We start from the raw sequence: 27,925 nt of genomic DNA on the forward strand, positions 1-27,925 counted from the left end.
ACATTCGCGATCGCAACACTCGAATACGCCATCTGGGGAGAGACCGGTTTCATGCCTTTAGCCCTTCTCCCTTCCCTCTCCTCCTCTTTTCAGTTGTATAGGAATGTACTACGATATTTTCCCTTTTCTTAATATTTTTCCTTTTTATTTAATAAAAATACTTTTTAAAATTTCCGTGATACTTTTCTTTAGAACTATGTTTAATGTAGTTTTCAGTTCCATATAGTCTTCCAACTTAAAAGATTTTAATCTATATGAAAATCAAGAGAGAAACTAATGTACTTCCTTCCTCTATGACTTTCCACACGCTAATGGGGAAAGCATGTGAAGTGTTGCCATAGGTATAGAGTTCTGTTCTACGCCACCTACAGTCCATTTCGATCGCCAATTAAAACTGCATCATAAATTAAAGTTTAGTACACTATCTTTCGAAAAACATATGTAATATTCTAAATTAATTCAGAATATAAGTTAAAAACAACGCTAAGCTCACTCCATCCAGTTACCAATTTCCATTTCAACCAATGCACTGTCTTGAATGCCAGCATTTTTTATAACCCTAAAAGTCTTTTCTTACTGGTATCGCCATAGTGTGTCACTTTTTAGAACTATTATAGTTGAACTGGTTCGTTCTGTACTTTCGTTTGTTTTGTGGTCGCTATGTACTCTCCACAAAATAAAAGTATGGTTGTTTAAACTGTTTGTTATGAAACTTGCTGAAAAATAAAGAAAGTGTTGCTTGCAGTTTCAGACTAACTTAAATTTGTTCAAAGTTATATTTACTGAGTTAAATTCTGAGGACTACATTGTAAATACTGTAAATCTTAAGGATCTGTAAATGTTAAGCGAAAATACATTCTAAATTTTGTAATTATCTTCTTATATTTTGCATTCTTAACTTTATACGTTGACTTTATATATGCAGTCTCATTCGTTATTATATGATTATATTTGTTTTATATATTGCACATGCATGTTGTTGTCTAGTTTATGTTCTGAGATCAAAATTTGTAAAAGGTTGGATTTCAAAAACATATTATTTATAAATAGTGTGATTGAATTAAAGAAATTTTGGCTGGTGTACATTTCTTAAAGTTTGTTCACCAATGATTTGTTAAAGTTAATAGCAACTGTTTTATAACGTTTGAAATGAATTATATAATTGGAAAAAAAGTAATAAAATAACGTGCTTTAGAGAGCCAATATGTTAATATCTATAAATATATAAACGTCAGAAATATTATATTGAAAAATATGTTGATTCAAAAACTAGTTCTTTAAAACTTTTTATAAGGTAAAAGATTAAAAATTTGTGTATTTGCTGGTTATATAACCCCAAAGTGCTTTTTTGAGGTTGCTGAATACTAAATTTTCGAAAGTTCAGGAGATTTCTCTTTATTACATGCCTGTGTAATTTCTCTTTATTATATATAGCATTGTGTTGCGGAGGGAAACGCACAAATTAATTCATTCTTCGCATTTTGTAAATAATCATCTCATTAAGAAAAAAAAATTATGCAATCAGCAGTAGTAATTGCCGGGAAATGGATCGACGACGAAATCACGCGAATTGGACTCCTCAAATGCATGTTTTGTTTGGAGATTAAGTTGTTGTAATAAATAATATCGTAGGAAACATATAATCTTTTAAAAACTATGAAGAAATCAATAGCAATAACTGTCAAAAATTCGATAGAATTATTGTCTTAAAAAGTAAATACTACAATGCACGCTTCACATTTTTCAAACTTTTTCTAATGCAGCAGGATAGATATTTGAAAACCACGTGAAAATCATTATCAATAACTGCCGAAAATACTATCAAAACATAACATCGTATACGATACTATCGGCATAAATTGAGCTCCTCAAAAAGTGATTATCTAAATGCATGATTTAAATATTAGGGGTAAATTTCTGAAGAGAAGAAAAGAAAAGTAATTGTTTTTTTACCTTGCAAAAGAAAAATCTTTCTGCAAGAACTCTGTAATGTTCTGCGATAATGTCGCCACATTGCTGGGATTTTGCCACGGGGCTGTAATTAAACCATGCTTTAATATCTTCTTGACGCCCGGTGGCTGAGCGGCAGCGCTTCGCGCTGTCGTGCCACAGGTCCCTTGTACGATCCTCGGGCCGGGCAAGGTAGACTCAGCCTTTCATCTCTTCAGTGGGTCGATAATTGAGTACCAAGCATGCTTGGGAACTAAACACAGGGGGTTTCGCGTTCGGTTGACCACCTGACTGGAACATCTGCTCCTGCACCCCAGAGCCCAAGGTCAAGAAAACTGAGATGGGCACAGTAGGCCTTGGTGGCCATTTTGGGCTGTCGTGCCACTGAGTTTTAGTTTTAATATCTTCTTATAAATCTGTGATAATGATTATAAGTTCGCAAATTTTTAGTTGTTTGTAGCTCAAATTTTTATTTTTTTGCTGAATGAAATTTTACAATACCTTGAGTTATTAGAAAAAGTAGGATGAATGTGTAAACGAAATGATGTCAAATGTGCAATTGTAATGTAAATAATTTATCTTTACAGAGCTGATGTTAATGAAGCGTATTGTGTAAGATTTTGTTTTGAGACATGTTTCAATATTTATATTATAGTGTAAATTTGTTTCTCTTGACATGTTTTAGTTTATGAAATGTTTAAATAGATAATAGTAAAAATGAAATGTTTAAATGAATAAAACTAAAAACCAGCAGGAATTTTTAGAAAAAAATCACTGCCTTAGTTTTCACATATCAGTGTATTCTGCGCATTAGAAAAATGATTAATGTTGTAATTTAAGACTATACTGGAAGTAAGCGATTTTACAATTTTTATTATAGAGGGAATGTGTGAATATAATGGAAATTTGCTGTTTTTGAAATTTTTTAATGTCAAAAACTTTTAAAATTTCAACAATGGGAGTAAATTGTTAAAAGCATAGCATGATATTTAGTTATTTACTGTATATTTGAATAAATATAATCTGATATTCAAATAATAAATGAAAATATAATTCCACCAAAAAAAATTTTTTTTTTTAATTAATGTGATATTATATTGGTAATTTCTAATTTTGCATTGATCTGAGTAAAAAATTTTATTTCTTTGTTTTAAACCAATTCCATCATTAATCTTTGTGGTTTGATTGCTTTATTGATTATTATTGCTAAGACTTGATCATGGTAAAATTCCATTATATTCAAAATATTTATGCTAACATTTTTAATTTTTAATTGTAAATTCAATTAATTATAATTAATTTTGTTTTTAATTGCCCATTTAATTAATTTGATACACTTTATTTGTACTAATTTTATTGTAATTTCATATTGCTTTCACTATTTTTTTTGCTACACATTCACGCAAGGTATTTAAAACTCTCAGTATTTTTAACAATTTTATTACATTATAAGAATTTTAAAAAAGTTAAGTAATCCATGAATATTTTGTGAACTTTTTGTAATTTTGTTTATATTTTTTTGCAGTTACAGTTTTTTAAAACTTATTAATTAATATTCATAAAACTTATCAGTGTTATTAATTAATATTCTCAAAACCTAATTTAATTCATTGAATATAAATCTTTTAAAGCCGAAGTATATAAGTTTAAACACATGAAATAGATAATTTTTTATATTTTTCTATGAATAAAGTTCTTAGAATCGTTATATTTGTTTTTCAATAACAAGGGAATAGCTTTTTTAAAGTATCTGTTTTACATTTGCATTCTTCATCGTTGAATGAATTCTTATACAGTAAAGAACCAATTACGCGGGATGCTCGGGACCATTGCTATCCCAGATTTCTGAATTGACTAAAAAGTGTCAATCATCAATGTTTTATCGAACTCAAATTACAATAAAAAAGAGTAACACATTTTAAAGTAAGGGAAACAAGAGAAAAGATGTGCACCTAAAATTAAAAAGAAAAAAATTATGATAGAAAAATAAAAACATTTACAAATTTAGACTAGAAAAGTTTAAAAATTACAAAAATCTCATATTTATTTTTTGAAGATTAATTAAAATCACCAAACTAACTAATATAAGAGAAAGCCAATGATTAAAAAAACATAAATTTTTTTCTATCTATTTATAAGGAAAAAAGAAAACAATAAAATACAAGGAAAACTTATTAATCATATTAAATAAAAACAACACTTGAAAATTAACAAAACGGAAATGATAGTTAAAGCAATGCTAACATATTAATTAAAACCAAGCACAAGGCAGAATATTTTATGATCAACTGAATTTTTTAAAAAAAAAAAAAGCGTTATCTTCAAATTCGTGAATAAAAACTGAATTAATCAGTATAAAATTTATTGTGCACGGTGCAGAAAACAAAGTGGAATCAGAAATTTATCACTTTTAAAAAAAAGAACGCTTCATAAAATATTTGTCTGCCATTAGTAATAAATAATAGTGTGGTTAGATTAATAAACAAACTTCTTTCATTTTTATATAAAAGCAAATGATTTTTAATGAAAGCAGATATGATTCCATATCAAGCAAATGATACCGCTCTTCTGAAGAATCAGAGTTTATTCAATTCAAAAGTATTGTTTTGTTAATAAATGTCAAATGTAAAAAAAACGTTTTGTTCGTAATAAATAATCATAATATCTGAATGATAATCATAGTATTATCCGAAGTTATAAAACAATAATTTTTCATAATGAAGGATAACTAAAATTGAGTAACTAAAGTGGATTAAAATAAAATCTAACATGCCAATACTCTTGAGGCAGAAGGTTCAAGTTCTTTAATTCGGACATGCAATTGGAAACACTCCTGAAACGATTAAAAATAAAAGAAGAATCTTGAGAATGCACATAATGACGGTTGGTTTCGAAAAAAAAAAATTTTCCTCCAAAAACATTTTTCATCATAGCAGAAGATTAGTAGTTTTGTATAAAATGTGATTTGTATAAAATGTGAAAAATTGAGTTTAAAAGTTTCGCATATAATATTTGTAATTAAACATGATATTTTAAGAGATATATTGTATTTACATAATTAATAACTGAAAAAATGTAAATTTTACATTTGGTATTTAAATATGAGAGAACATGTTTACTTTAATGATTTTTTTAAAGTTATATTAAAACAAAGCAGTTAAACGATTTATTTTTTAAAAAATTGGATTTCTTTCGACTATTTGCAGTGTTATATTATTATGATTTTTAAAAAAATATTATTTTTTTGTTTGATATTTTTTTAAAGAATTTTTAAATTGGTCATGTCCGCAACATAACAGACATGACAATGGACAATTACAGTCAAATTTTTTTTTAATTTTAATGCATTCAGAATCCCTCAAAACTCCCAGAAAACATTTTATTACTTTTCTAAGAAGGCTATTTATTTAGTTATTTTAAATCAAAAAACGCTTACTTTCGTTTTCGCCTGAAACGGGGAGTCACGTGATTATTCACGAACTGACGTCACACGTGTCCATCTGCCGTTCACTTACAATAGCCGTGCTGTGAAAACCAATACGTTCTTGCTTTCGATTAAATTTTCTAATTAAATCCAACCATTTTAGATGGTCTAAAGCTATCTGTATAAAAAATTGCGCCTTAATATCGCTTAATAAAAATGTGGATTTGATGTAACGTATTTTTATAGTGTTAAATTTTAGTGGTACCCACTGAAACATTGTTAATACTTGATGAAATTTTGTAGCTCGGAATATTTAAGATTTTTTAGGTCAATAAAAAAAGTGCATGGTATTGCTTATAAATGATGCGTTATGCAAAACTTCATTTTTTCATTATTAAACTATAATCTTAATTTTAATGTATACTTCAAGTTCATTTGGAAGATTTATTTTCATCTCAAGTGAAAGAAAAGTTGGATCATTTTCTTATGTAGAATAAATAGTTTTAGATTTTAAAATGTAGGACAGCTTAAGTTATTGATAATTTTTATCTATTTATTCTAGCGTGAATTCAAAGCATGTAATTGTATTCATAGCAGTAGCCTCTTAAAAAACTTGTGATCCCAGCAAAACTTTATATTTATATATATATATATATTCCTGCAGATTTTATTAACTTTACTTTAATTGCCTTAATCTATGTTATAAGAGTATTTGAAATCAAGCATATGCATTTATTTAGTTCTTTATTGCAGAAATAGGAATAAAATTTTATAAATGCATATAAAAATAATTTTTCGCCATAGCAAAGTTCCTATTTACTCAAAGAATAAAAATATTGAGAAAAAATATCAACATTACTGTTTATTTTTTAATTATTTAATAAATAATAAAGAATGTGCATTAGAATTTCTTTCCATTTTGTATAAGTTAATTTTTTATTTTTGTTCTCTAGCTTTAGTGAAACAAAAACTTCCAGCTTAATGATATTCGCTGAAATTTTGTGGATAAATAAGTTAATTAGATATGGATAAATGAGAAATTAAGTGAAATTTTAAGTATAACTAGATTATGGTGATGATGATGGTCAGATATATTTCAATGGACTAGATTCTTGAAAGTGTTGATACGTTTTCGGCTATACCGTATGCATAACCTGATATTTTTTTAAAACTATTTTATTAAATTTTTTTTAATTAAAAATGTATAATGTATTAATTTTACTATTTTAGAATTCTTCATTGCAAGCACTGACAAATAGCTTGCAAAAATAAGGAGAGAAATTAACAATAACCATACTTTATTAATACTATATTGCAGAAAAAGGAATTAAAATTTATAAATTTAAAAATAAAAATAATTTCGAACTGTAACGGAATTCCTATTTAAGCTAGGAATAATAAATATAAGCGTTAATGTGTATTTAAATATTTAATACATAGTGAAAAAAAAAAAAAGATGACATAAACTGCATTAGTAAATATTTACTTAAAAAGAAAATCCTTCAACTCTAGTAATAAATAAATAAATTAAAGAAGCAACATTAAATTACATTATTTGAATTTTTGATCATTAGCACATAGATTGTAACGATGATGGACTGATATTTTTCAATGGACTAGATTTATGAAAATACTGATTTGTTTTAATGCAATAACGAATTATAAAATCATCCATCCTATATCAAAATGTATAAAATTTCTATCCAATCTGCGACTTATTTTAATTAAGTAATTAGGTTGTAATGAAGCATTAATTTAATTTAAAAGTAAGTGGAATGAAATAGTATTTTCTATGAACTTTAACACTACTGATTTCAGCCGAAAAGAAATGTTGATTCGCTGTAAAGAGCTACATAATCATTTCTTCAGATATTTTAATGATAAATAACAACGTTTGAAGTTTTAAAATCTTTCTTTCATTTTGCACACACTCTCAGAACCGTAAATTTAATTCACAAAATTTTTACTGATAATTTACAAAGGATGTTCATACGATATACGTGATATCAAAACTAAAAGAGCATTGAAATAGCCTTAGCGGATGGAGACGGCACGTTTCCCTTCGGCACATTTGACGTCATAACCAATCAGGGGTCGTTTTTGATTGCATCACTTACGGAGGCCTTTTGGGGCAATTTAAATGTTTAATAACTAAATAAATTAACATTTGCCGAAAAAAACAATCAAATTTTCGGTTTCATTGGAGAATTTCCAATAAGTTAGGTATGAAAATAAAAAAATTTATGATATGCTGTAATTGTCCATTTGCGAAATACAATTTTACTAACTTTTAATAAACATTTGAGCTTGATAAAAATCCCTTTCAATAAACTTGTATTGCTAAGCATAAAACTTATAAAATTTGCACTGTTGCAATTTATTTTCTTAATGACCAATTAAATTGACTAATTACTTTGTTTAAAACAAGTTTAAATTCTTCATTTATTAAATATATATATATTTATTAAATTTACGCAACAATTGCATTTATGGTAACATGTTTATTTGTTCTAAGTTATGTTAGGAATAATGACAACAAAACAGTTAATAGAAAATTAATTAGAGTAGAACATTGTTTAGAATAGAACATTATTTATTAAAATTATTTAGCTTATGCACATGTTTATTTGCAGATGTTTTTCTATTAAATTTTCCTTAAGAGTTTTGAAAGGATTTAATCTTTGCTTGTTGATTTATTTCATAATTATATAATTAATTCAAGTTTACAAAACTTAAAATAGATTGTAGAATTCAAAACTAAGTTTGTAAAACTTTAAAATCCCTCATGCCATTAACAAGTACGGAAAGGTCTCGACTGGGAAGATAGGAATTGAAAGCAGAAACAGTGAAATATGAAACTATCAAAGCAGAAAAAAGCAAGGAAATAAAAAAAAGAATATAGACATATAAGGTTCTTACTGAAGAACAGAAGGAGAACATAAGAACAAAAAATAATGAAGCACAAACAAGGCTGATTGTGCTCCTGAAAAAAACCAGATTTTTCACTAACTGTGATCCGGAGATCGAAGGTTCAGATGTTTCAAGAAATCATTGATCACAAAAGTTTTCGGAAATCAAATTTTCAAAGGTGGAACTTAAAAACACAGTTTATACTATTTGTTTGTAAGGAGAGAGCTACTTTATAAGCTTATATTCAAGATTAATATTAATTTTTTATCAGTAAGTAGTTATTATAATCATAAACTCAGGAAAGAAAGACATATTTGTAAATTTCAATTACTTCTCCAGGTCATCATAGGTATGTAAAATTTTAAATATATTTTAAGTAAACTAAGAAATATTCAGAAAAAGGGAAAAACCTTGTTTAAATTTTTTTCTAATTTTTCGATTTAAACTTTTTATTTGGAAATTTTCTGGAATTTTGACTTCGGCTCACAATCATCCCTGCACAAAGGAATGTAGAAAGAAAAAAGCAAAAGATGAAAAATCAAGCATGAAAATATCTGGCTACACCAGCAGACAATCTTTGGAAAAATCAGATAAGAAAATTAATAGTGCTTTGCCGAAATCTCTGAAGAAACTTCATGTTTTAACAAATCTGATATCAAAAATGTCTCCATTAAAAGGAAAGCAGAAAATTGTCAATGCCATTAAAAAGAAAAGACAACAGGTGCATATTTTAGAAAAAGATTTTTAAAAAAATGCTTAGATACAAAAATACCAGAGCAAAATTTAGACAACATTGTTAAGTATTATCAAAGGCAACAGAATGAACAAGGTTTCACTGTTAAAAAAGGAATTGTTATCGATTTGGGTAGTGCAAAGGAAGAAATAGGATATCAGCTGCAATCATTTGCAATACATATTTATAATGCTTACAAACAACAGTTTAAATTTCGTCATTTGAAAGAAAATATTTCAGAGAATGAAATTATAATGCATGTCGATTTAGCTGAAAATTATACTGTAAAATATGATTGGGAAATCATGAGTGCACACTGGACGTCGGACAGTGTCACAGTATGGACTTGTGTTGCATATTTCAAGGGTGGTTGGCAGAAATAATTCATTAAGTCGTATGCCGTTATCTCTGATGACTTATCCCACAATGAAGATAGTGTGACAATTTTTAATAAAGAAATTTTATAGCATCTAATAAAACAAAAAAAAAGTACATCACTAGTCTGATGGAGCTGCCAGTCAATTCAAAAATCGATCTATATTCACAAATTAAGCTTTTCACAAAGACTAACTGGTCATTCTTTGAAACAGCTGCGTGAGGCATCAATGTTGAAAGAACATTATAGTCTGCAAATCGATCCCAAACACTGTAACACTTAATTCAGTTAAATTTTCTTTTAATTCTTCTTTCTCTAGTCCTCAAATCATGCACCTAGCTGAATTATTTACTTAACTGCCTTCAAAACTTGCTGTAACTTAAGCAACAATTTTAGAAGAAGGCCAGTGGATAGCCATATTGTTTGACAACTATTGGTGGCCTGGCCGAATAATTTCAACAAGCAAGACAGATACGACACTTAAACACCACTCCAAGCTCATAGCTCTAAACAAGTTTAAGTATTTGGAAAAACTGTTGTTAGAAACAATTTCAATTGACTCATACTTAAGCCCTTTTGCCATCTGATCTTTCACCTGATCATTCTGTACGGTTTTTTTCATACAATTCAAAACTTGCTTTAAATAATATAAAAAATAAATTGTAATGTAATTCTTTACTCATCTTTTGCTTGGAATCTAAAATAAAACTAATTCATAATAAAACCTAAGTTTAAAAATTTGAAATATTAAAAAGAAAAATAATTAAACAATATTAATTTACTAAATATTTTATTTAACAAAAGAAATCTGTAATGTTCGAATGATCTAAGACGGTGCGGTTATTCACAATGAAAATTTTTTTTTCATGTCTGCTACGTCATATCCGCAACATACACGTTATTTTTAATTTGGTACTTTTTATTTTAATTAATTTTATTTCTTCAAAAGTCTTGTGATTTCTTTTATGCAAATATACACTGAAATCTTACCTAAAAAATGTTTTAATTTATTTCATAAAACTCAGAGATTTTGGTGAATGTAGAAAAACTTTCTAAAAACCATATTTTTCTGCGTCATGTCAGCAACACTTCAAATTTTTGTTTTAAAGGTGTTTAAATTCATTTTAATTTTTAAATATGAATTGGGTTAAAGGAAGACATGAAGGGTTGCCACAGGCTACTAAAATGCAACTATTTGCTACTATTTTCAGCCTTAGGTGACTATGGTGACTTTTTTTGCCTGAAAAGGCTAAAAAAGCAACTATTTTCAGGAATAGGCGACTATTAGGAGACATTTTTTACTCTTGGCGAAGTTTTTTCGCAAAAATGAATGTTACTTTTCAGAACGTTAATAAAGGAAAGCAAACTTTTATACAATCATTTATGTCCAAAGAGCCAAAAATTTAAATTTCCATTGAATTTAATAAAGTACTTGTTATATTTTCTCTCTGAGGGGCAGTTTTGTTATTTTTAATTGTTTATTCCTTCTATTAACATTCATATTTTATTGTAATTTGACTTTTATTTAGGTACCTATTTTCTAATATGTATACCTTTTATATTTGAACAAAACTTTTTTTTAATTGGAGCATAGTTAGGACTGGGCGATAAATCGATGTATCGCGAAATATGAATTTAACGCATATATCAGTAGGCCGATGTAGTGACTTTTGTTTTAGGCGGTGCACCAGAAATCTGATTTAAGCCCCCGGAATAAGATTATAATCGCGGTTTAACAATTTAATATGCAAGAATCCTTGACTAGGCTAATGCTGTTACCGCACTAACGAAGACGATTTTGATTTCGTCTAGTTGCAGAGAACTCCCGGTTTCGTGCGAGGATCAGCGTTGTAATATAGGATGCAATTAGTTTCTTTATGTCCATTTTTGTCTTTGGTATTTTTCGTTTTTGAAGATTATTTTCAATGGGACTTAAGTCATTTTACGATCGTTGTGCATTTTATTTCATCGGAAATAATTGTCGGGTTTCTTGTAAATTATTTTCAGTGAGACTTTTGCAGCGATCGTTTCGTTCTACATTATTTCATACCATTTTTTTCTGTCTGGGTTTAATGATTATGTCATTTATTTTTAGTAGACCTACTCTTACTTTGCAATTACTGCACAATCGCTGTTATCTTAAATTTTTGTTATGAACTCAATAGATCAAATCATTGATTTTTTCAATTATTGTTTTTTATTTTAAGCGATACAATTTAATAGGGGTATTTTGTATTTAATTGTGTCATAAAAAGCTAGTTTTTTTAAAATTTATTAAATGTAGTTAAGTATAATAATTTGATTGTTTTTCAACCAATAAATGCTCAGTCGTTTTTAATTATAAAAAAATTAAAGCAAAACTTACCTTTATTTAATTTGCTTTTATTTTTGAGAAAATGAAAACAAAGTTTTAAAAAAATTCGGCTATTAGTTAAAACAAAATTTTTTTGAAAATTAAATAAAAAGTTTAGTAATGTCTTGACGTTTTTAATTTAACAATAGTACTTAGAGTATTTTTTAAAATTTTTTATTAACATTCTTTCAATACTTGTTTGTTTTATAATTTGTTCGATAGTCAGCATAATTTTTAAACAAATAAATCTTTAGTCGATTTTATTTTCAAAAATGAAAATAATAATATATAAGTAAAAATATTTTTACATTTATTAAGTACCGAATTCGACCATTAGTTAATACTACATTTTATTATTTTAAGTAAGTAAATAAAAAAGGGTCTAATGATGTTTCAAAAGCATGTTTTTTTTTCTACAAATAATAAATAAATAAAAAAAAAATTTTCTAAGGTGAACATTTCTTTGGTTTGTTTTCCACTTTCATTTTTTCTCTTCTTTTAACTTTTAATGCATGTATGTAAAATAATTTGTTACAGTTTTATTATTTTTAAACCAATAAATCTTAAATCATTTTTAATTTAAGAAAAATGAAATAAAGCTTGTGTTTGCTTTTACTTTGACTTCTTTATTGATTTAATTGAAAAAATTAAGCAATGATATTGATGTCATAGTAGAATATGTTTAGAATTAATATTTTCTTTTGTACTAGATTTATTCCTTTTTATTTATTCTTGATTAATTTAAAGATTTCCCATAGGTAATTTTTGAACATATGCTAAATTGTGATACATCACTATATAGTGATGTCTCATGATTTAAAATTTCTGACATCACCCAGTCCTAATAATAGTATTTGACAATTAAGCTATAATTTTAGTTATATGGCTACTATTTTTGATACATTTTTGTTCCTGTTCAGGCAACTATTTTTATAGTTTTAGGCAACTATTTTCATGCTTGAGGCTACTAAAAGCAACTATTTTTGTTCATTTTTTACTGTGGCAACCCTGGACATATCACCTGATTTTATAACACTAAAAACCAGTTACCTAACTCAATTTTTTATTTAATTATGAGCAATCAAAGTTTGTAAATGCACAACAAGTTTGTAAATCCGCACAAGTTTGTAAATCCGCAACATGCACAATACCACAAAATCGTCCTATAGGTAAACATAAAAATTTTTAATATTTTGATGGACATGACGTACTTTACGCTACATTTGCATTAAGCTTTTACTCTATAAAAAAACTTTTCCTTAAAATACGTTGGTCATTAAGTATATTTTCAATAATCAAATATTTTCATTTGACTTGCAAAGAGTGCGATGAGTCAATACTATTCCGTAGCCTTAGTTTTAAAGTAGACATTTACCTTTTGGGTGAGAGTGCTACCTCAATAAATTCAATCACCTTTATAAATTTGTGAATTCTATTATTTTTTTTTTGGGGGGGGGGAAGGTATTTACAACTCAAAAGAGCAAGAAATCCCCCCCCCTTAAAATAGAGTATAAGTTTGTTATGGAATCTAAATTTTTCTTTGCTCTTTAAATATTCATTTCTATCCTTCTCATTTGAATAGCTTCTATCCAAAAATACATGGGTGGTGGATCCCTTCCATAAAATTTTTGTGTTTTCACTTTTAATTAGTTGCAACATCTTCTGTAAGCATATTCAACAATTAATTTTTAATATTTTTCTATGCATAAATGGAAAAAAACAAAAAAACTGATGCAATCAAACTAAATCCTTCACATTGAGAAGAAAACTAAAATAAATAAGCTACATCATTTTTTGTAAAACACCTGTTAGTAGCCTTTTTCACCCTTGATATTGATGAGTCTAAAAATAGCTTATGGCACAGCATAATAGCATTCTTTGCTTTTTTTTTTATTTCTTGTTTTCATGAAATCATTTTTGTTTTTAATTTATTGTTTTTAGAATTGTTTAAGGAGTGGGAAAAAAATATAGATAAGCTGCAAATAACAAAATGTTATAACTTTGTAGTTAAAGAAAAAAAATTATTTAAAGCAGATTATGGAAATTCTTACAAACTAATTTTTATTTCTTAACAGTAAGATCATAGTCTTCACTTTAAAATTGACATGAATTGAACTTTTGAACAAAAATGCATGCTGATTTCTTATTTGATGTTTAAAAAGACAGCTCTGTCCTCTGGCGAACAACTGCCTGCCAAAAAATAGATAAACAAAAGATTTCAATGAAAACAAATATAATTTGTCAAGTAATGTCAGTTAAGTGATGCTTTTAGTATGTTAATTTGTGGAACATTGCCTTCTTTATATTTATCCGAAGTATAGTTACTATTTATAGGCGTTTGTTATATTAGAACCTTATTTTAAGTGTTTTCTTTATTTTTAACAACTGAAATTATTTTTTTTTATGATGAAAAGTCAGAAAAATGAGCCTTAACAGGTTTTATGGATTTTGAAATATATAAACATTCATTAAAAAAATAATAAATGTTGCAATATCTCAAAAATATTTCTCTTTGGTTTTATGTTATTTAGTAAAATTGTATGAGAGGAAGCCTTGGAAACTTCTGTCGTTAGTTTTGACTTACTGACTTTTTTTTAAAAGGCATGAAATGAATGATCATATATTTTCTAAAACTACTGCATCAATTTTATTGAAATTTCGTCTTCTAGATTTTACTAAAACTAATACTTAAATATAGTAATAATAATAATTAAATAATAAAAACTTTGACAAAAATTCAATATGTATAGATATATTTTATCCTATATTTTATTATGGACTATAGCTCTTAAAAGCTGAACTTTTAAAATTTTATTAAATACTGTTCAAATATTCTTTTATATGGTTAATGCTTGAATTAAGTGATTCTTTTAATTGCATTGCAAAAAAAGAAAGAAAATATGCATTTCTCCTCTTTGTAAAACCTATATTTCTTGTTATTATTTTAATGCTTGTGTTGTCCTTTGATTGTGGGTAATCTTATTTAGGATATTTATATGCAGATTTTGTGTTCTTTTACTTATCCTGTAAAGCATACATATGAGTTGAGTTTCAAATTACCTTATTCTTAAAAAGTATTCTTTTTTTTAGTAAAATTTTGTTCTGATAAGGAAACTTCATATGTTGAATTGTACTCAAAAATGGAAGATGGAATATCAAAGGAAGATCTACCATCAACATGTAAGAAATTGAGTTATATATTCATTTTTTTAATATGTTATTTGAAGTTCATGTACTTTTACAGTAAAAGTTCAAGCATTTGAAATTTAGAAGAAATAGCAAATTCAAGAGCTTAATTGCAGTTTTCTATATTGCCATATTTTTTGCAGGGAGTATACACAAATTTTTGCTTAGACTTCTGGAAAACACCTTTAAAAGAGAAAATTTTATCAAAGTTACCATTCATTAAGAATTCATAAAAATGTAGCATCGATGGGGCAAGTTCCTCCAATAATTTTCCAAACTTCAGATTTTTTTTTTATTATTTATTTTTTTTATTTAATTCATAATTTTAGATAGTTTTGTTTATAATTTAAAAAAATATTTCTAAGATTGTTACTTTGATGCTTATGTTGGGAGCCACTCTTAAGTCTTGAGGACTAAAATCAGTCTTGAGAAAAAGCCAGTGAACTGAATTCCATACTACAATTAATATCTTTCCAATTTGTTTCTTGAATTTTTAAAAAAAATTATTTTTCTTAAGAAATTAAATATTTTTCATTAAAAATAATTTTAAAAAATATTTCTTCTTAATGAAAATAATATTTTTCATAATTATTGAAAAATATTCAAATGAAGATCTGAGACCGCAATGAAAGAATTGGAATAATAAAAATTCGGATGCCTATAGTGTTGAATCTGCTTCAGTTTGTTTTTTTCTCTGATTTTTAAAAATGTTAATAGAATCAAAATAAAATGCTCAAATTGAGATTATTTTTTTATTAAAAAAAAGTTATAGAATTATGAGTAAAAATTGATTATGAAGTGAAAAATATGTTGAGATATGAATGGCTCCAAGAAAAAATTTGTAGTTTATTTTCACCAAATGGTGTAAAAAGAAATACACAGTAGCAGTTATTTTTGTTTTGTTTGCTGTAAAAAAATATATAAATATTTTTTTAAGAAATAAAAATAAACTCCTTCATTAAATACAGAGCATTACTCTTAAACTTAAAAGTTTTGATAAGTTTTTTTCTGGGTACTTTTCGAGATTTGATTTTAAAACGCAGTGGAAAGTTCCATATCCGAAATCGTCAGGATTTCTTTAAATCCAGAAAATATATTTTTTTGGATAATGAGTCTTTAATGTAATAAACATCAAAACATCCTTATTCAATAAAAATAACAAATACATGATAATTAATGTCAATTACAATCATTAACGAGTAAATCCACATGATTTGCGTGGTTGCCACTTGATTAGCTATTATTCTACATTGAATCTGCATTGTTTTGCCAATTATTAAAATGGATTTTTATTTGGTTTTTAAAATTGCAATGCTTTAATCTATTATTTTTTGGCAAATTTTCAATGGTGCATTTCGCTCTCAATTATTGATGATTTACCACATGGATTTATGGTCTAATTTTTTATAGTTATTGCTACCTATTTTCATAGTTTTTTAATGCTACATTTTCATACATGGCAAATTTTGAATCGCACATTTGTAGAATTACTATTTGTTACACTCCATTTGTGACTATTTTATTGTCTACATGGTTTTGTAGATCCCATTTTCAACAATTTGGGATTTTTTCATAGTTTTTAAAATTTTGATTTTATTTTTAATGTAATATTATTCCGATCCACGAATTCCGAATCATACTTGTGAATAATCACTTAATAACCCACTTAATTTGTGACAATTTTGCAATTTTTTCTAATTGTCAATTTTTTACACATTCTGTAATTGAATGCATGATTCTTGGTGGTAATAATCCTTTTATGTGAGAGGTGAGAAAAAATGCGTGATTTTTTTCACACGGTAGTGAAATGCTGAATTTTGTTTACATGATATCCAATTTTTTTCATGTTGTAGGGGAAATCGAATAAAAATCGGAAGTCTGTTAAAAATCATAAAGAAGTGGAAAAACGAAGTATTTTCATCCCTGCATACCATAATTTCGTGGAGCTAAGTTGCGGGGTTATTGATTTAAAACTTGAAAATTTGGTAGGAAGGTGTATGTAACGAGGCCTATATGGTAATACTTTTTTTCCTTTAGAAAATTTTGCTTTTTAGAAGCCCCACTGGAAATTTCATCATCATTTTTTCCACCTTTTACTAGTACTTTTTATTATATTTTCATACTTAATGCTACTCCAAAGAATGGTTAACACATCTGAAATTTTCCCCACCCCCACACTCTCCAATTCACTCTCTTGGAATCACTTTCTGGAGACTGCTATCCACAAGAGAACAAAATCTCTCTTTCCCTTTTGCCATATGAACAGCTGTTGAGCCTAGGCAACAGGGGTGGAGGGGGAAAAGCATAAATCAGAATGGAATGAATGAAGAAAATCAGGGTGGTGCTGGTGATAAAGTCAGCTGTAAAACAAACGTATCCCCCCTTTTTTTCCAGGAAATATGTCTCTTCCACTTGTCAAGAGATGCCTCTCTACTCCCCTTTTTTCTTCAGCTGGTTCTTAAAAACATGTGAATGTTTGATGAATAAAGGGAGCCGATGATGAGCTTAGAATGACCTTGAATATTCCTACAATTAGAATGTTCAAGAAGAGTTTAAAACTTTCAACAGTGTAGAGGGGAAAAAGCAATGTTTGAGAATTTTACACATGAATAAAAGAAAGACTGTCCTAGGCGGAGTCAGTTAAAAAAAAAAAAAAAGCTGGTTTCTAAAGTGTGAGTTCATCTTCTTCCTGGGCTTATTTTTTTTATCCTTTAATCTTCAATTCTGATCTTTTGTTGTGTTTTTGTTTTATTAATATTTTACTTTTATTTTAATTTTTTCTTTTGTTAATATTTTTCTTTCATTTGTACTATTTCTTTAATTTTGTTTTGTTTTAATTTTAATGTAACTTGTTATTCATTTTAATTGCCTCCCATTAAGAGGAAAAGTTATACAGCTGCGTTTAAGCTGTCAGCAATTAAAAGAGAAAAAGAAACTGTGAGACATTGCTTCAAAAAAGTGGAAATCATCGTTGGATAAAACGAAACCGAAAGTGATGCTGAAAGTGTGAGTGACTGGGATGAACCCGAAATAAACAATGAACTAATCAATCTATTTTGCTCTGATATGGAGAGTTCTGATTTTGACGGATTTTAGGTGCAGTGATAAGTAAATATAGTGATATGTGATATCTAAATAAATTATTCTTCAGTTTTTCCTTGAGCGAAATTTGTTTAGATTTATCGTTTATTTCTAAAAAGTAAGATAGTTTTATTTTTAAGAATTTTGATACTTATTTTAATGGTTTTTGATATAGTAATTATTTTATATTTTATTTTTTCCTTCGAATTAAAACTAGAAAAGGCTTAATTTTACTTCGAAAGTTATTGTATTCTAGGATTAATTAGTTTATATACTAGGATTGTTTTTATTTTTTTGTGTATTCAATATCCTTTTATTTGTTTTTATCTAAATTATATATACCGAATTTTTCGGCGAAAGCGCCACGGCACTAACGAAGAAGAAAAATTCCTAAATGCTGCACTTCCGATGTAGCGGCACTTTCGACGAAATAATTTTTAGTAGCAAAAAAATTTATCAAGGAAAATTATTTAAGAGGTAATAATTTTCTGAGAGAAAGACTATTAATAAAAATTAATAACGGAATCGACGAAATATTCGCCCATATCGCGCTCTCCCATGTTGCTGCAGAACAATTGCTAACTCTTACCAAACTTTCGACAGCTGCCTGCAAGAAAATAAACAAACGAAATAATATTTAAAAAAACATCGCATACAGTGACCGATTTAAAAGGTATGCATCTTGTATCCACCCCCAGCTTAAAGAAAGTTCGCAAGCTAGAAATCCACTTAGTGCCGTGGCAATTGTAATTGGAGCGAACAGATGAAGAAGTATCCACTTTTCTTATCCCCAACCCCTTTAAAACTGACCAATTGATTCCTCTGAAACAGCTCCAGTAGAAATGACAAGCAGAGGAGGTGGGGTACATCCCTCTTTTAAACATTTTGTTCTCTCTTTGTAAGCTGAGTCATATTGTGTTTTTTCCATTCAACGAGAGGGCATTATATCCACTAAAATTCCACCCCCAAAGATTGTGAAAGTGAAATTCGTTTCCCCATTGCTCGTTCCTTCTTGAGAATTTTTTTTGGTGCGCTTTTAGTTAATTCTTATTCCTGTTATTAATAGTTATTTCGTTATTAGTTATTATTTATTGTTTTGTTATTATTAGTTTTTCCTCAAATTGTTATCTGTAATAAATTTTTAAATCTTTTTATTTTTAAATCTTTTTTTTTTTTTTTTAAATAAACTTATAGCTTAAGATTTTTTCATTTCTCTTATTGCATTGTTTTACAGATTTCTGTAATCAGTCACAACGTTAAGTCTTCCGCTAGATATAGTTGAATTATTTTTTTATTATAGAAGAATAATTGACTTTCCTAACATTTGAGATTCTCCTACCTTTTTCCCTCAAACTCTAACCCTCCCAGCGCAAGTTTTTTCTATGAGCTCCGCTGAGCATATAAATATTTTTCTGCTGTTAATTATTTGCTTTTCTGAAATAAAACATGACAGCTTTATTTTTTGGCGCGGTGCCAACTGAAAGAAAAACTTTATTTATATTGTTTTGTTTTTTTGCTGAAAAAGAAAACTTTTTCACATGAACTCTTTGTTAACGTATTTTAGGCCCGCTTCCCCTCCAAAATAATTTAGAAATTTAGTTATTTGATGCATTTAAAAATATTTTATTGTACTTAACATTATTTTCAAACCATTTAAAGGGATTATTAATTATGCACGCTTATTTCAAATTAACCCCAATCAACGATGATCTAATTTAGCCTTGCCTGAACAGTATCCATAAGTGAGCGGACCTTTTAACGAATTTTATTTTTTTTATGTTTTAGAAATTAAAACTTTACTTTATGAATTTTTTTTTTATTATATAGATATTCTAAAGAGTAACTTAAGCAGGGTGGCCACCCACATTGAAAATCTGGAATTATCAGGGAATTTTTTTTATACTGGAAAAAACCTGGAAAAATCAGGGAATTTTAAAGAAAAGCTGGAAATTTTTTTAATTTCACTAATTTAAATTATTTACTAATTTTCTTAATTTAAATTCTTTCATCAATTATACCCACTTTTTTTTAGACGGAAATGTATCTCCAAGCAGTTGAAATATCATCAACTTAGCAATACTTTGCTTGCATCAAAATTTGTTCCATTAAAGCTCTCTGTTGCTAAATGAATGTGAAAACCTTTGACTGCTATGGACTGTGCAATTTAGAAAAGATTGTGAGGCAGGTGGAAGAGGGGATTAGGATATTAGCTTCTTTTTTTAAATTCTGTCCTTGGGCTGAATCCATTTATGGCTTAAGTTTGTTCCAATGCTTTCCTGGTAATTTTTTTCCATTTTGACAAAATGTTTTTGTATTTTTAACTTTATAAAATTCTCCAAAAATTAGTTGGTTATAATTTAATAATAATAATAGATTTTATATTGCACTCTTTTTCTGAAAGCTTTTGTATTCCCAAAGAAATCTGTGAATTATTTTTTCTCAGCAAACCAACCAATCACATAATTTTTTTTGCAATCGCAAACAGCAATGTTTATCGACAAATTGTTGCATTAATGCTAATTTTTTCTATTTCATTTTAACCTTTTATAACATATTTTTAAAAAAAGGTTTTTTTAAGAACCAACTATATATTAATATTTAATTTTACTCTTTTGTTGGTCAATATATGATTTTTGATTCAAAATTTTGTACCAAAACATTAAAAAATGAATAAAAAATCTTGCCAAATTGTCAAAATAAATTATTTTTTTCAAGATATGTTAAAAAATAACATTTTGAATAAAATATTTTATAATATAAACACTTTTCTTGTACCCACATCCTACACTTTATTAGAATAAAGAAACTAAAACCTGTAAATTTTAAGATTTTTATCTGGAAAACCTGGAAAAATCAGGGAAATTTGAAATCTGATTTGAGTGGCCCCCCTGTAAAGGTCTCTTCTATAAGGATGCTGATATGCTCGGTGTAGCACCTTTGTGGCGCTTATGATAACTTTTTCAAAATGTTTTCATTTTTATCGATGTGCGCCACTTTCACCAGAAAATACCGTATATGCATATTTAGATACACATGTTAAGTCTGTAATCAATACCTGCATTAGTATGGTAAAATTCGGCTCGGCGTGTCCAATGGTGCGGCGTTTCTCCGTGAAATTACGGCACTTCTTTTTCAACCAGTCTCAAATGCAAAAAAAAAAAAATTATTAAAAGGGGAAAGAATTATGTTTATTTTGATTGTTGACGTGTGTCTGGAGAAGAGACCCTTCTGGTAAACCGACATCTGGATATGGGACTTAATACTACTGTATCTGAAACTAGATCTGAAAATAATTACTCGTCATGTGGCGAGTCAACAAAAGACGAATAATATAAATAAAATGAACAATTAATCACTTTTTCCCATCTTTTTTTTTCTTGAAAATTGTTTAATGAAAAAGTACACCAATGCTGAAAGACTCTGGAAAATGCAATTTTCCTTAAAATGTCCAATGTGTCCATTCAAAATTTTGAACCTTTAGAATCCCTCAATTTGTAATCAAAAGATTCATGTGGAAGGAACTAACAATTCACATATTTCAAAGCTGTTATGTATACATTATATTTGTTTTGCCTCCCCAAATATTTTTGAATAAGGTTCTTTAAATTTTCTCACATATATATTTATATTATTTTTATTGTTGAATTAACTTTTTATAGCTGTAGATTATTTCTAATATGATTTTTTTAAAACATAATTTAATCCAAGCAAAAAAAAGTTCAATAAGACTAGCTATTAAATGTAAAGAACGAAACGATATTGATCACCGACTCATTAGATTTAATGAAATTGTGGCTACTAAGTTATTAAAGTCTACCAGCCACTGGCTACTAGCTAAAAATTTAAATTTTCTGGTCTACCTGGAATTAATGGGACTTTGGAAGGTCCGGAAAATAAATTTTTACGGATAATAGGTCTTTGAGATAAACAAACATCGAAACATTCTTAAAGATAACAAATAGACAATATTTAATGTCAATTTCATTCAACAATGTATTAATCTATGTGGTTTTTCCAGTCGCAATTTCGGCAGCTATTGTTGTAAATTGGTTTTTAAAATCTCAATGTTTTAATACGCCATCATAACATGTACTTTAAATGTCAAAATACAAAATTTGAAAGAAATCATACAAATATTTCCCGTGAAATTGGATTTTAAATATAAGATTTCATTAAGATTTGATTTCTCAGGAACTATTTAACTGATTTCGTTCACACTTCGTGTTTTTAAATATTAAATTACATTTTTTAAGGTTATTTTAAATTTGAGAACTTAATAATTCAAAATTTTTTGACTATTTTTATATAAAATGATAAACAATTATTAAAAATTATGTTTTTTCAAGGAATTATCTATGGATAAATTAATTTCATAATTGTGTGCAAATTTTTTTGATTTACACACACACTGAAAAAAAAAAGAAGAAAAAATTAACATTGTGGGGTCCAAACATTGAATTGCTCTCTTGTTCAAACTATTGGGATGACATTTCCTAGATTGTGGCTATATTTTAAGGGTAAGATATCTATATCCATTGAAAAAAGATAATGTTTTTTATTCAGAGAAAATATGTTTTTGTGTCTGATTTCACAAGTTAAAATATTGTCTACACTAATTAATTAGCATATTTGAGGATAATTAAGATTGAGTCTTAGTACGTAACTGATCATTGGATCAAAAGTTATTTTGAAAAATTATTTTTTTTAATATTTTTTTGCATACTGGAGATGTAATAAATTTTTGATTTTTGTTTGAGATTAAAGTAAAGCATTCCCACAACATCTTGTTGAGGGCCAGGGGTGTCATGAAAGTTAAGACTCCTCAATTTGTGCCAAACGGCATGATTGTGGCAATGTAGCCTTTGTTCTTTGGCTGCCTGGAAATGGCTGCTTTTTTTTTCCTAGGCAAGTTGGTACCCATTGATCTGAAGCTAGATTTTAGCCCACAGTCTCCTCAAATAAATCAAACAAAATGTATACGAGCATGTAATGGGCTGTGGATTGTCACACCAATCCACTGACATTGCTACAGTTTGTGTCTTGATAATGCTAGTTTGAGAAATTGGCATTTGCATTTGATTTAAGGACTGTTCTCACTGCATTAAAAAAATTCAGATGTAAATTCGGAGATCCAAACAAGAACCTTATTGCCAAATTTTTCGTTAGTAAATAAATTCCATCAATCAGGTTCTCATTTGCATCAGCAAATTTTTTACATGCTGTGAAACTGGTACCTTGTGTAATGGCGAGTCATCTGTTATCCTTTTACGGTAATGATCATGATGGTTAATAAAAGTTTATATATTCTTTAATATGGATACTCCATTGATGCTTTTTTTACTCTTTATTTTTTTCTTTCTGCTGTTAAAGCCAAACGTTCTTCAGTAACTTATTGTTGAGCTTATTAATGATGGCATTGTTAGACTTTGTATGGAAAAAAATTGCATATCATTTCAGCAAAAGCATGAACATCTTAAGTTGTTTGACTGTTGAATTAATTACATCTCATCTATAAAGTGTTCTTGCATGTAGATTTTAGTTTATGCTTGCTACAGCTACTTGTGAATAGTCTTTAAATTATGTTTTCCTGCATTAGAAGTTTCTTGGAAGTTTTTATGAAACTGTAGTTTGCCTCTGAATTCTTTTTTCTTATAAATAATACAATGAACTGAATGTTTGATTTTGAAGTGCATGATATTAGTGGACTATGAACCACCCTAATATGTTTTTTTTTGTTAAATTCTTGTCTCTCTTAGTTTTTATTATATATTTTCATTACATAGTTTATAAGAAGAGAGCAAATATATTTTCTAATATTGCAGTATTTCTCGTAATTTTTCTTCCTAAAGTTTATTGAAATATGAAATAATATTTGACTCATCTGCACTTCTGTCATTTATATTCTCTCTCATTGTTCAGTCATAAATGAATAATTTAACAATAATTTGTTAGAAGGATTCTTTTCTTATTTGTTGCTTTGTAATGAATGCGCTCTGAAACTCTTGCTAACTGGAATATTTTGTCTTGTCCGCTGGATTAGCGATTTCGTATAGCGTGTTTACCTTAGAATTCATTCATCAAATGCTTCATGGTTTTTTTTTTTTTTTTTTTTTTTTTACTTAAGCTTTTATGCGAGCTTCAGGGTGCATAGTTCCTTATTCCAGCTATTTTGGAAGTTCAAGTATGTGCTAGGTCTGTTTTTATTTTAAAGTTTTTAATAAATAGTTTATTTTGGCAATTTAGTTTTATTTCATTATTTGATGGCTCATGTTAGTTTAATTAATGTTAGTTTCCCCCACATTTTGGTGCGTCGAGTCGGAGCCATCGAAATAAAATTTTAGTTAGGGCTTTGGATTACTTTTCTTGAGCTTTCAATATGCCAAAATTATTTGAAGAGTTACTTCAGCTGAAAAAAGTAGTGAAAAGTAAAGTTAATAGGGTAACTAATTCTATCTCTGACTTGTTGCAAGATACTGAACTTAGCTGCACATTCAGATTTTTGTTTACGCCAAATAAAAGAACTCAATTTTGAAGTTTCGAATCTTTTCAAAGACATCTTAGTTGTTTGCTACAAGGAAAATTATTTAGATTACAAAACTAAGTTTTTCGACTTACTGAATAAATTAGATAGTTTTGAATTGTCTTTAAAGAAACAAAGTAGTAATTTGGCCGAAAATAGTAATTTGACAAACGCACAATCTCAAACTTCGGTTGTAGCTGAAACTCCAAAGGCTTACATCAATCTTCGAAAACTGAACTTACATACTTTCTCAGGTGATTTATTTTCATGGATATCATTTCGAGATTTATTTTCAGCTACTGTACGCAATAATGAATTATTATCAAATTCTCAAAAATTGCAATATTTGAAATTATCAGTTAAGGCGAAGCACTGTGTTAAAAAAAAGTGAAACCTTTATATTCTACCTTTTTTGAAAGATAATGTGCTGGCTGATGATACTCTTATCACTGAAAGTTTGTTAAGAACAGTTAGTATCAAGAAAATTATAAATTTAACCTAAAACCCAAGTATTACCAGTATTAGTATTACCAGTTACAAGACTGGTATTACAACCTGTTAAGCAGGTTCTAAAAAAACGAAGCTTTCAATAACTACTAACGGCACATTTCCAGGTTGGAACTATCCTCCACCTGTTTTAAGGGATAAAAATTTTTCTGAATAAAAAATGGTTTTACTGATCAAATTCATTTTTGTATCAAATTTCGTAATTTAAATTATCTTCTACTAAAATTACTATATTTAATGTTGAAGTTTGTTTTTCAAACCATGCAGATAGTAATTTATTACTTTAAAGATGATTTTTTTTAACCTTCTTCTTTTTCTTTAACCTTCTTTTTTTTAACCACTCCAGAGAAAATATGCAAGTTCTTTAACAAAATGCTAACGACAGTAGTAGAAGACGGTACACTTACCAAAAAAACAAAAAAAGACGACAGATAAATAATAAATAAGTCTTAATATTTTTATTATTATACACTTCTATAACCATGTCTTTAAGTTATTGAAAATATATGCCTAGTGACCAGGAAATTTTATATTATTTTTTATCCGAATTATCATGTTTTATAAAGTCAGAACAGATGTGTTGGTCTAAATTGGGGTAACCTTATTTTTAGCCACCCTGTACATGCAAAAGATAGATGTAAAGCATATTCTGAGTCACAGTATGAATTCAATAGGACTATTCAAATGTACAAGTAAAAAAACAAAACAAATACTTTTAAATTTAATTATTAGTTCTAAATCATTATTTATTCCTTACAAACTAATTCACGTGCTTATTAATTAAAAAAAAAAAAAACTTTTCCACCTCTAAGAAAGTTTTGTTTCTCTGTTTCAAAATAGTTTTTTTTCTCCATTGAAATAGCTTTTTCTTTGCTTTAAAATAATATTTTTCAATTCTAAAATGGACTGTTTTGCTGTCTAGAAAAAATCACACTTCTTCAAAATGATGTCATTTTGTCCCATCACTGATGTAAAGCGAAAGTCTAGCATGATACCGATATCCCAACTTGCTTTACCAAAACATGAAACATACAACAAAAAATGAGGGATAATGCTTGTTTCTAAATTTTTTTTAGTTCCAATTGAAAAGAATTGCCTTTGAATTAATCTAAAACATGATCTCGGTTCATCCACTTTCCAACTTCATTTCAAGTGTGTTAAATGGCACTTTAGTACAAATTTCAATCATTTTCTGATCACCGAAATTATCCCAAAGCAAAATTTTAACCACTTTCCTACGTATACAAAATAATAGATATAAAATTAAAATGCAAAAAAACAATAATAAAAAGGATTTTTAAACCACATCTATTAAGTTTACTAAAAAAGGTAAAATATATATTTTTGTCACACCTAAAATAAAAAGTATGAGGTGCTTCCTCCTGATATTTTTCCCTTTTTCTTAAGTACCTCTGCATTTTTTGTTTAAACTTGAAACAAAAGTTTAAATTTCGCTTTTGACAAATATCAGGCTATTAAAATCTGTAGATTCTTTACAAGTTTAGTACAGTACAGAACCCGTTATCCGGAAATCAGAAAACCGGAAAACCAAAAAACCGGAACGAAATTCGATAAATTTTCCCGCCATTTTTTTTTAAAAAAATTTTTTTCCTCATAAGATTTTAGGATTTTTCTTTCTTTTTTTGAAAGATGTTTACCTTACCATCATTTTGGAAATAATCATTAGTGTATTACTTCATCGTTTTTTCTTCTTTTTAAGATTATTTCCAAAAAAAAATTTTTTTTTGTTGGGTTTAACAATAAAAAAACGGCTTTTTGTAGCGATTCAGAAAACCGGAAAAATCAGTTATCCGGAATAGCGATGGTCCCGATCGTTCCGGATAATCGGTTCCCTACTGTACTATCCTTTTCTCATCACCCTTTATTTCCTAAGTTCTTCATTCTACCAAAAACCTTCAATTGCCATACTTTCCAGTGCATAAATCAACTTTTTTGAGCCCCTAAATTTCAAAGAACGGGTTGACTGATAATACGTTTGGACGCAAATATTTTTGTTTTCTAACACAAAAAATGCTTAGCTTAAAAAATTAATCAATATAGTTAAAAACAAATACAAATCTCTAAGATAATGCAAACACATAAAAATATTGTAACACAAAACTTTTATGTAACAAAAATAAAATTTTTACACCATGCATCATTTCAGTTACCACACTATTAATTTGAATTATACTTTGGTTATAAATGGGTTATACTTTGTTTGCAATATCCTAATAAAAACATAAATTACATTGCAGAGTAAAAGGTGGTCGTAAGACATCTAGTTTTACAACAAATGTGACTAATACACTTAATAAGGTCAAAATGCATATTTTCACGATAAAAATAGGAATCGACTTACGCTCTGGAAAGTACAAATGTGTATTTAAAGAGAATGTTTTGCAGTTATTAGGTTATTTATGGAAATTTTAGAAAAAGGCAATTAAAAAAATAATGTTTTGGGCAAAACCCTCAATCTTTTTAATAGGGATCTTTTTATTGTTTTTATTTGTATGGTATTCAAAATACCTCTACAATTCTGCACTTAATTTTTTTATCTACATTTTTGTTTGTCGCTGGAATATAAATTTTATTTATTAAGAATCCATGTTTTCATATACTTTCTAACTAGCAACCTTGCTTTATTTTTATAACATATTTAGATAAATTTGTTTTTATCATGTTATAAATTATTTTGAAATATATTTAGGCTTGACCAACTCTTCAAGTGAAAATTCAAGACTTTTGGATGAACTAAGTGTTGCAAATCAGCTTATGGCCTTAGCAGAAAGTAAAATATTTTTAATATACTGAATTTTATATAAAATTCTTTAAACCCACTTGTGGTGATCCAAAAATAAAAAAAAAGAATATCACCCTAAATA

At 27.7% G+C, this 27,925-nt stretch overlaps 1 protein-coding gene across 9 annotated transcripts in view; it reads left to right on the forward strand.

The window, feature by feature from the left end:
- The first annotated feature begins 413 nt into the window (after positions 1-413).
- Positions 414-27,925, forward strand: part of LOC107447713 (protein partner of snf) — a 146,431-nt gene continuing 118,919 nt past the window's right edge. The window contains exons 1-4 of one of the 9 annotated variants that reach the window (XM_043049291.2): positions 414-867; positions 14,837-14,926; positions 16,786-16,948; positions 27,751-27,831. In XM_043049291.2, the coding sequence (XP_042905225.1) occupies positions 27,816-27,831 (16 nt within the window). In that variant the 5' untranslated portion in view covers positions 414-867; positions 14,837-14,926; positions 16,786-16,948; positions 27,751-27,815. Of the gene's footprint in view, positions 868-14,836; positions 14,927-16,785; positions 16,949-17,827; positions 17,939-18,506; positions 22,531-27,750; positions 27,832-27,925 lie in introns of those variants that run through there. The other 8 variants (XM_043049287.2, XM_043049286.2, XM_071187835.1 and 5 more) reach the window with 8 other exon arrangements.

This window comes from Parasteatoda tepidariorum, chromosome X1 (genome assembly GCF_043381705.1).
Source record: "Parasteatoda tepidariorum isolate YZ-2023 chromosome X1, CAS_Ptep_4.0, whole genome shotgun sequence".
Taxonomy (NCBI): domain Eukaryota; kingdom Metazoa; phylum Arthropoda; class Arachnida; order Araneae; family Theridiidae; genus Parasteatoda; species Parasteatoda tepidariorum.